General features: G+C 57.6%; 3 protein-coding genes across 3 annotated transcripts in view; all 3 read right to left on the bottom strand.

The window, feature by feature from the left end:
- Positions 1–2,449, bottom strand: part of VTN00DRAFT_5164 (uncharacterized protein) — a gene marked incomplete at both ends in the record, with an annotated part of 4,045 nt that extends 1,596 nt beyond the window's left edge. Inside the window, 2 exons of the mRNA XM_069431667.1 lie at positions 34–2,332; positions 2,404–2,449. Coding sequence (XP_069290679.1) covers positions 34–2,332; positions 2,404–2,449 — 2,345 coding nt within the window. The remainder of the gene's footprint in view (positions 1–33; positions 2,333–2,403) is intronic.
- A 788-nt stretch (positions 2,450–3,237) lies between these two features.
- VTN00DRAFT_5163 (uncharacterized protein) lies at positions 3,238–7,206 on the bottom strand (the record flags this gene model as incomplete). Its single annotated transcript, XM_069431666.1, has 3 exons — positions 3,238–3,341; positions 3,413–6,869; positions 6,934–7,206. The coding sequence occupies 3 exons, from the start codon at positions 7,204–7,206 to the stop codon at positions 3,238–3,240; spliced, it is 3,834 nt and encodes a 1,277-aa protein (XP_069290678.1).
- An 874-nt stretch (positions 7,207–8,080) lies between these two features.
- VTN00DRAFT_5162 (uncharacterized protein) lies at positions 8,081–9,553 on the bottom strand (the record flags this gene model as incomplete). The annotated part of the gene is made up of 4 exons (XM_069431665.1): positions 8,081–8,100; positions 8,175–8,536; positions 8,623–8,986; positions 9,334–9,553. 4 exons carry the CDS (start codon positions 9,551–9,553, stop codon positions 8,081–8,083), a joined length of 966 nt encoding a protein of 321 aa, XP_069290677.1.
- Positions 9,554–10,190: the final 637 nt, after the last annotated feature.

Raw genomic sequence — 10,190 nt, 5'->3', positions numbered from 1 at the left:
GGGGGGGGGGGGGGCGGAAATGATACAACGTACCGGTCGTCCTCTTCGGTCCACATCTTGATGGTAGCAGTCATCAGGATCTCACCGAACTTCTTGAGCTCGGCAGAGGGCTGCACCTGCAGCGGCAGGCCAGGCCTCCACTTCTCCATCTGGCCACTCTCCTCGGCGATGGACCAGAGCGCGGCGTACGAGCGGTGCAGGGTGCTGATGGTGCTCTTGCGGACGCCCTCGTACGGGTGCTCAGCCAGAGGCATGATCAGCTCGATGGTCTTCTCGAAGTACGGCAGGTAGGCGCTCTTGGTGTGGGTGATGATGTCGCCGATGACCTCGACGGCGATCTCCTTCTCCAGAGCCAGAGGAGTGGTGGCGGTGATGTCGTCCCACGCGTCCTCATCGTCGATGTCGACGTCCTCGATGTCACCGTCCTCGTCAGGGTCCGTGACCTTGACCTTGCGGCCGGAGATGTTGACCTCCTGGCCGACAAGGTCCTTGGCGTTGAGCGGGACCTCGAGGTCGGTCTCCTCCTGCTCGAGACAGGCCATCAGGCCCTTGACAACACCGTCCAGGAAGGGAGAGAACTGCTCGGCGTAGACCTTGGACATGGAGCCCCAGAAGATGTAGGTGCTCTCCTTGAGGCGGGAGTGACCCAGGTGGAGAGCCTCCTCGGTGGCGCGCATGAGAGGCTCGACATAGGGCTGGTAGTGCTCGGGGCCCGCGGAGGCAGACATCTCACCCATGGCGTCGGTGACACTGGCGCGCAGCTCCAGCTCATCCTCGCTGTCCTTCAGGGTGGCGAACTCCTGCATGAGGTGCATGGACTCGCCGAAGTACGGCAGGAAGGAGTCGCCCGCAGAGGAGGCCAGAGAGCCGAGGGCGCTGGCGGTCAGAGCCTTGATCTTGAAGTCAGGGTGCTTGAAGAGCTTGTGCAGGATGGGGACGAGCTCGGCCTGGTAGGGAACGACATCCTTCTCATCCAGGCCATCAACGACGGCGTCAATGGCGCTGACACCGGCCTTCATGATGTCGACGTTCGGACCGCTCTCCTCGCCCTGGTAGTCCTGCATGGCGCTGGCCAGGTTCTTGACCAGCAGAGGCACCAGCTTCTCGTGCTCCTGGGCGAGATCCTCGGCGAGATCGTCGGCCAGACGAGCAACTCCGTGCAGGGTCGCCTGGCGGACCTTGGGCTCGGGGTCAGCCAGGAGGTGCAGGACCATGGGGAAGATCTCCTTCATCTGAGTGCTGATGAACTCGGGAGCGCCCTCGACGCACATGCCGAGAGCCATGATGCCGGCGCGACGGTAGTCGGGGTTGTTGCTGTTGAAGTACTGGCCCAGGGACTGCAGCAGCGGCACAACCACCTGACTGGGAGGAAGGCTCTGCGCGAGCAGGTCGAGAAAGCCGAGGGCAGACCGGGCCGGAGTAATGTCATCGTCGTCGGAGGCGCTGTCGCCCAGCTCCGTGGCGATGTGCAGAGCGGTGCGCGTCAGCTGGTCACCGATGCGCATGCCCTGGATCTTGAGCTTGCGGTACTGGACGCACTGCATGAGGAAGCTGATGGCCTGGGTCCGGGTGTCGTCCTCCATGTCGGTGTTGGCGGCGATCTCGTTCATGAAGGTGACGAGATCCTTGAGGTGGAGGTTCATGAGCGCGGGGTCGCAGCCCAGGAGGGTCTGGAAGACCTCGAAGGCCTGCATGATGCGGTCCTCGTCCTTCTGGTCGATGGCGTCCTTCAGCACGGCCACCATGGCGGGGAAGATCTCCTGGAAGGCCTTGACGGGGGCCATGTTCTCCTCGGAGTCCAGGTTCATGGCGATCTTGCTCAGCGCGAGCAGGGTGTTGATGCGGACCTCCGCGCTCTCAGGGTCGCGGATGGTCTTGCTGAACAGGTTGAACAGGTCCTGGAAGCGCTGCTCGAGGCTCTCCCCGAGGGTCTCGAGGATGGTGAACAGGATGTAGATGGCAATGGCGCGCTCGTCCTTGTTGCCGCTCTGGGCGGCCTGGGCCAGGAAGTTGGGCAGGTCGGCCCACTCGCCATCCTCCAGGTCGACCTTTGCGATGGCCGAGATGACGCGCGCGACGCCATGGCGGACCAGGTCGGTGTTCTCCCCCAGGGTGGCCCGGAGCAGCTGCTCGCGGATCTGGGGCTTCTGGTCGGCCGGGACCTTGACCCAGTGCTTGTTGACCAGGCCGCGCGCCTCGACGGCGGCGAGCTGCTTCAGGTTCTGGTCATCGTGCGACGTCACGATCTGGATCAGAAACACCAGGGACTCGGGCTGGTTGTAGAACTCGCGCTGCAGGACGCCGGTCGCCTCCTTGACGTTGCCCTGAGTGGCTTTACGCGCAGACTGTCAGTACCCCCGCGTCAAGACGGCAACAAGAGACTCATTGAAAAAGGACACTCACGATTCAGGATAATCTGCAGCTGCTGCAGGAATCTCTGCTGATCCATGGTGTGCAGAGCTGTGGTTATGCACTCTCCCTATGTAAGTATGTATGTATGTATGTACAGCGTCTGTCGCGTAGACGCAGATCGTGCTGCGGGGTTGCCCACGACCCCTATTCTTTTCCACAACTGATTTCTGGGAACTGAGCAGAACAATCTGGTGCTGCAATGGAGCACGCAGCCCAGTGGGGTATCTAAGAAACAATATCTAACAGAGAAAAGAGAAAAGGAGGGAATGTGTGGGAGGGGAGGGAGGGGAGGGAGATAAAGTAGTGGAGGGGGAAGGTGGGCTGTTTTGTAGATTTTTTTTTTCTCAGCGTTGGCGCGGCTGGGTCGCGGTCCGTCCATTCCACGTGTGGCATTTTTTCGCGCCCATCGCCGCCTGACGGTTGGCCACCCGGTCAGGATACCCGCACTGTGTTGATTTTATGTGCAAATAGAGTATCTGGTTGGTGCGTTCGAGGATCTGTCTTTTTAAGGCAGCACATCTGGTCTGTTTGTGCAGTCCATGTTCAACCTCGTTGATACTGCCCACGTGCTCGATTGGCAAACAGCTCTAGATGGTACAAACTAGATGGCAGATATCGTTGCTATGTACAGAAGCAAACAGTGTCCATGATCCAATCCTGATCCCATAACTCCAGCGCCTGTCCAGCTCGTCGTGTGTACTCGAAATCTACAAGGCGTACCGTGATGCATCGCAGCATGCGATTACCCGTGTTGAGTTTTCATGTCATAAAAGGCGGAAAAAGTGGAGCTCTTGTAAAGGTCATCCTTGGTTATGAGCAGTACGCCTATTCCTCTTCCGAATCATAGTCCTCGTCCATCAACAGCGACCGATAGCCCCTTGACGCCAGGTTCTCCTCCAGCCCGCCGTCCGACTCGGGGTCCGCGTATCCTGTTGAACGTCAGTCTCCAACTCGAAGCGACACAAGAATCAGCAGTATGATAATGGAGGGATCAACTTACCCTCTCCCCCAAAATAACTAAGCGCCACCGGCAAGAAGATCAGCGCGTGCGTGGACGCAAACACCACCAGCGCCAACCACACGCGGAAGTAGTAAATCTCAAAGATCTTGCTGCGCGTGAACGCGAGCACGATCACACCCAGCAGCTTCGTCACCGTGATGCCGCTGAAGACGCTGCCGCCTACGTTGACCATGGCCGTCCACGCCCGCGCGTCCTTGCCGCGGAACTTGGTGGGCACCTTGTCCATGATGCGCCGCGACGGGAACATGAACGCGCGCGCGATGTGCGCGCAGAACTCGACGCCGATCCCCACACAGATGATCAGGTTGACCAGCGACACCGCATTCAGCGAGACCCCAGCCACGGCCATGGTACCGATGATATCCACGACGATCATGACGACGGTGGCGCTGACCACCGCTCCTGTGGCTATCGACCCGAGGAGGATGGAGCTGACGACGAAGATGATAGCAACGGCAGAGACAAGCAGGGTGGCAGTCAGACGGACAATAGAGGCATACTGATCGAAGAAGATGTAGAACTTCGAGTAGGGGAACACATCGATGCCGTGTTCCTCCGAAATGCTCTTGGAGATGCGACGCGCCGCCGCATACGCGTTGATAAAGTCCGCCTGGCTTCGAAGAGGCGTGTGGCTCGTCCGGAAATGGCTTGCATTGGTCATGACATGCTTCGAGTCAATGACAAGGGCGTTGCTGTAGGGCGCCTTGCCTCCCAGGGGACACGTTGCGTCCGTTGGCGCCTCGATCCATTTCTCCAGGTAGTGGACGAATTCAACGCCCTCCGGCATGCCGTAGAGCGTGATATTCCACGGCGGGATTCTATCCTCGAAGCAGATCTTTCCGTCCTCCTTGCAGCACTCCTGCTGGGGGTTAAGCCAGTAGAAGAAGTCATCGATCCAACTTGCCGCCGATCCAGAAAGGTAAGACACATCGGGGCGCTTGGATTCCTGCTCCAGCACAAACGGCAGCGAGAAATCCTTGCAGGTCGAGAACCGTCCACACAGCTGCTGCTGGTGAACCCGCTCCGTCACGTTCACATCGCGGGTCACAAAGTACACAGGTGGGCCGCTGCCAAAGTACGCGTACAGATCGTTGAAGTACTGAATCAGGTACGAGTCGCTCGGAATGGCAATACGCTGGTCCAGTCCGAGAGGAACCACAGGGATCAGAGCTAGGCCCGCGGTAAAGATGCCCAGGAAGACAAGCACAATAGCCACCTTGACATTGGGCCCGAGCAGATGCGGGGCATAGACCCTGCGTATAAATTTCTGCAAGATACCCTCCTGTTCCTGATCGTTGTAGACTTGGTTCTCGGGCATACCAGACGAATTGGCCTTGCGGACGGTAAGACAGGGGATGCAGTCGGCGCGGAGGCTCTCCACGCGCTTCTGGTTCAGCGCCAGAACGGAGATGAACATGGTGACCTGTAGAACCGCATTGATAAAGACCGCACCGGCAGCGTACACGGCGAAATTCTTCACAGCGGGCATGCCAACCAAAGCGCCCAATGCAAAGGCTACCGTCTCCGTCGTGGCGGAGAGAAGGATACTCGGGCCCATCCTGCCCACAGCCCGGGCTACTCGCTCGTCGATCTCCTCGTCGGGATGGCTGACATTGACCCTCTCGAATTCGTGGACGATGAGGAAGATGTTATCGACACCGACAGCCAGGACAAGGAACGGAATCACCTCCGCAATGATCAGCGTCACTCTGATCCCGGCCGCGGAGAACAGCCCAACGGAAGCGGAGACGGACATCAACACGATGACGATGCCGACAATGCCCAGGGTGAACTTGGATTGGACGAGGGCATTGGCAGGATTAGTCAACAGCGACCTCCAGGTCACCGTCACCGAGCCCAGCGCCAATGAGGCGTAAAGGAACATGATCACGTAGCTTATGGCGACGATCTTGGCATCGGTGTTGGTGGACTTGTTCAGCTCCTGTTCCAGACTGATCTCCGTGTTGAACGAGACACGCAGACCGCGCTCGCTCGCTTCCTCCTGCACGACCTCGAGGACGCGCTTCAGGCTGTCTTCCCAGTCCATGGCTTTCGCCTCACCCTCAGTACCTTGATCATAGTTGTTGAGAACCCAAGTGACGATCAGCGCCTTCGCATCCAGCACGTCCACGTCCTCATAGCCTCCGAGGATCATCTCCGGCTTCAGCGGCTGCTGGAAGTCGGGGAGGCAGCTTACATCACCGGGAGATGCGGTGCAGTGTTCGACCCGTTGTTTCCAGGAATCCGGCTTGAGATTGGCCAGAGAGCCATCAAAGTAACCTGTTAAGGACTGCACGACGCAGGCGTCACCCGTCGGCTTAAAGCACACATCATCGAGCGTCACCTGCTCTTCCAACGAGATCATCCGACGAACACGGCTCTCGACATCGAACCACCAGCTCAGCGTCTCGTAACTCAAAACGGGGCCTGGTCCAGCTTCCGTCGTGTCGTTGACCAGAAAAGCCTGCTCCGCGCGGTAGAACGGGCCGAAGTTGCTGTCAAAGAACTCCTTCTCCTGGGCAGCCGCAGAAGTCGGACTCACCCAGAGACGAACCGGGTCCGTCTCGACGGCGAACCGCAGCCAGCCCAGGCTCAGCAGGCCCACCACTACGGCGCTTGCCGTGATGGTCAGGGCTGGGAACCGCGCGCACACGCCGCCCAAACGACTGAAGACGACATCGAAGGCCGAGTTCAGCTTGTAGTGGCGGGTAGGCTGCTCCAGATAACCGCCATTTCGGACAATATCACCCTCGTCTTCGTCATCGCTCGGCGCAGGGTCCTGGAGAAGCCTGACACGCTCGGACTTGCGGTAGCGTCCCTCGCGGTATCTGACGAAGGTGGAGATACCAACGACAAGCAACAGAAAGATAGAATATATCAATATAACCGCAAACGACAGACACGGAAGAAGACCAACATGGCAGTATTCCTGCGCCGTCACTTTAGGCAGCTCAGGACAGACGTCCGGGCAGTCGACGCACGAGCAGCGGAAAGCCGGGTCGGAGTCATTGCACGCCTTCGGTTTGGCAGGCAATGGCCTCATGCCGTGGGCGTCGGGTCCGCTCGGTTCCGTCTTGAAGTTCATCTGGAACGGACTGCCCAGCAGCTTCTTGTCGCCCAGGAACTTCATGAAGTGGGTATAGTCCTTGGCGCCGCCGCCGATGAAGTCCATGGCCTTGCCGCCAGAGGCGCCGTTCTTCACATTCTTGCAGCTGTCGTAGAACCCGCTCTGATACTCCTCGGACCAGAGGTTCTCGAGTTCGGTGACGAGGTACTTGCCCGAGCTGGCCTTCTCAGCCTGGGTAACGTTGACGAAAAGCGACTGGTCCGGAGAGCAGGTAAAGGTGCAGAAGAGGTTGAAGAAGTTCTCCTTGCACGCCGGGCACGATGCGATGATTCCTTCCGCGAGCTTTAGGTTCTTCGACAACGCGTCAACCTGTAGACAGACATCTGTCAGCACGTAGACACACAGCCCCATGAGGAAGAATATAGAAACCCACCTGCTCCTCCTTACAACAAACCGCCCCCTCCTCCCACTTACTCCCACACAGCGCCACCAGCTTCCGTCTCACCGTCGCATCCGGCTGCTCAGCCAGCCCATTATCCGGACAGGGCAGCTCCCCACCGAAGAACGACTTCTTCCCGCAATGGCCACGGATAGCACAGCGACCCTTCTCGTGGATCTTCGTCTCCCCCTCCGCGAGGACACCGGGATACGGTAGGAGCAGGGGAGCCAGGCCCGCGACGAAAGGGATGAACTGGAGACCTCGCATCCTGGCGAGAACCCGGTCTGTGGACCAGACCAGCCGGGTCAATCGAACAGAGAAATACTTCCCCGGGTTCTGTTCAGCAAGCGCAGCAGGATGTAACCATGAAGGGATCGAAGGTCAACAGGCAGACGCGCAATGTCGAGGAGGGACCGACCGGTACGCTAGGGCCGCTAGCGAGCGTCACCGGATGGGCTCCCAACGTGAAGCGATAGAAAGGGAATGTAGGATGCTATCCAGAGGACTATCTCTGGCAGCCAGCGATGGTATAAACAAAGCTAGGAAGAAAGACAGGACAACAGGCCTGTCATGGACCGGCAGCGATAAGCGGTATGACGCTGAGTTGTGATGAGCTGTGATGGAGACGATGACTGGATCTGCGTATGTAAGCCGGAAGCGGGGCGGGCGCTAGGCCCAGGAACCGCGGATCGGCGGGTCACCGCTCCAGACTTCTTTTTACCTCAAGTATCTATGCATCTAGACTATCTGTGCAGCTGCTCACCGCCTGTTGATCCTTCTTTGAACAAGATACTGTGCATGGCAGCTGACACGGCTCACAGCTTGTCTCTGTCCGGTTTGTCTTTTGTCTCTGGGGTTGCTTGCTAACGGCCGATTCAACGCCAACTATCGAAGCTACTATCTATAATCGTCGACGTCATCCGTTGAGAGTCGGATACTTTAGCCAGAAGTACGCAGTAGCAGCACGAATGTGAGGCGGTCAAATTATCCATTTCCAGCTCGAGTGCGGAGAGCGAAATGCAGCTCTAGCGCCATATATTTCACGGTTGGGGTTGGTTGCTCTGATAGCATGAAAAGAAAAGATAGGAAAGTCCACTCATTCCAGAAACTAACCCCCATCATCTTTGATCAAGTGACATGTCTAGAATACCAAACCGCCACCTGTTTCAGATCACGTTAGCACTTCCCCATATCGATTGCAGACATAGATATATAGAGACTCGAAGACAACCGACCATCAACCACAATATCCGCCCCGTTGACATAACTCCCCCCGATCTCACTGCACAGAAACACCACCGGCCCCGTCAGCTCCTGCGGCGTGCCCATCCGCCGCATCGGGTTCCGGTCCGCCCACACTTGCCGCCAGGGCGCCAGCGCCTCGCCCGCGTTGAGCACCGTGTCCATGTACCCCGGGGAGATGGAGTTGACGCGGATGCCGTAGCGGGTCCACTCGGCCGCGAGGCTGTTCTTCATGTGCAGGATGCCGGCCTTGGACACGTTGTAGGCGGCCTGGGGCTGGGGGTAGTTGACGCGGTGGCCGCTGATGGAGGCGACGAGGACGATCTTGCCGCCGCGGCCGGAGGCGATCATGTGTCTGTGTCACCATTAGTATCAAGCATCAATCTTGTCGGAACGCATATCATGATATGGTGAAGTGTTAAAGACAAGGGAGATGCATACTTCCCAACCGCCTGCGCCGCAATCCACGACCCCGTCGTATTCACATCCAGCATCCTCCTCCACTCCTCGATACTCATCTCCTCCGCCGGCTTGCAATTCACCAGGCCCGCAAAGCAGCACAGGATATCCAGCTTACCCAGCTGCCTCTTCACCCTCTGCACGGCGGCCTCCACGCCCTCCGCATCCGTCACGTCGCACGGCTCCGTGGCGATCCTGGCGTTCGGGAAATCGATGCGGAGACGCTCGATGGCGGATCTGCCTTTTTCCAGGGCGGAGGGCAGATCGAGCAGGGCCACGCCGTAGGCGCCGTGCTCGAGGAGGGCGCGCGCGGAGGCGAGCGCCAGCATGCCCGCGCCGCCGGTCACTGAGGCGTCAGCCAGGTGTTCTGTTGTATAGGTAGCGATATAGTAACATGGGTATAATATGAAGAATAGAAAGATAAAGAAATAAAACCAAAGCAAGAGAGAACCTGGCTCGAAACAACCTCCAAATCCATTCCCCCACCGACCTATCTTAACCAAAACCAAAAGAAATCTAGAGAAAAATAAAACAACACAGTACGCGCAAAAAACACCGTAGAATCAACCCACCCAGTCACATGCCAGCAAAAGAAAGCAAAAGAAAGAACCCCCCCCCCCCCAACCCGACCCCCAAAGTATCAAGTAGACAGACAAAGCGAGGAGAGAGAAAGACAGAGAGGGAGGAACATACAAACCACACTCCCCACAACCTCGAACCTCATCCTCGCTCTCTCCTCCGGTCCCACATTCCCGGGTACCGGCCCCGGCGGCGGGGTCAGCGTCGTCTTGGGATCTAGCTCGCCGAGCTGGATCCAGGGTTTTTCGTTTTCATCGGGCCTGGACACGATCTCGGGAGTTGGCGGGATGGGGAGGGGGATCTGTTTCCCTCTCTCTTCTTCTGGAGTGGACATTTTGTTCTGTCGTCGTGGTTATCTTTTATCCTGTGACCTGGATGGATGGATCGGTGTGGAATTCGGACGCAGATCTATAAGGTAATGTCTGTCTGTTTGCCCGGGCCAAAAATAAAGACAAGAGAAGAAAGAAAGAAGATGGTGTCACAAGATAGAGTAGAACGGCACGAGAAAAGGAACAAGAAAGATGAGATCCATTGGAAGTTTACTATGCTACTAACCGCCGTAGATTAAGCACCTTAAATACATATTCCCAACAGATCAGCAAAGCCTAGACCCCGACGATAAAACTTCCTGCATGTCACATCCCTCCCCTCTTCTCCGCAAACCAACAACCAACAACCAACAGCCAACAGCCACGGAAACTATGCCGTACGACCTAACCTGACCTCACTTCCCTTTTCAGCGGGGATAACCTTCCAAGGTTATTGTACAACATCATCCATAGGCATAATAGGCATAGCCATGGCACATAGTTCAAAGCCCCATCCCATCCCGTCCCTCCAATCTATAACTATCCATAAAGAATGACTCAGCGCCTCCATCGCTCCAGTTTCCAACCATCGAGCTCGAGTGGGGTGACGATGACGAGGGAAGGAGGGGAGGGGGAGCGGAGCACTGCGGCCCGAGCCACGCT

This window comes from Thermoascus crustaceus, assembly GCF_041956765.1.
Source record: "Thermoascus crustaceus strain CBS 181.67 unplaced genomic scaffold VTN00scaffold_2, whole genome shotgun sequence".
In the NCBI taxonomy this organism is placed as follows: Eukaryota; Fungi; Ascomycota; class Eurotiomycetes; order Eurotiales; family Thermoascaceae; genus Thermoascus; species Thermoascus crustaceus.
The sequence above is the reverse complement of the archived record's forward strand: the minus strand, read 5'-3'. Positions and strand labels throughout refer to the sequence as shown.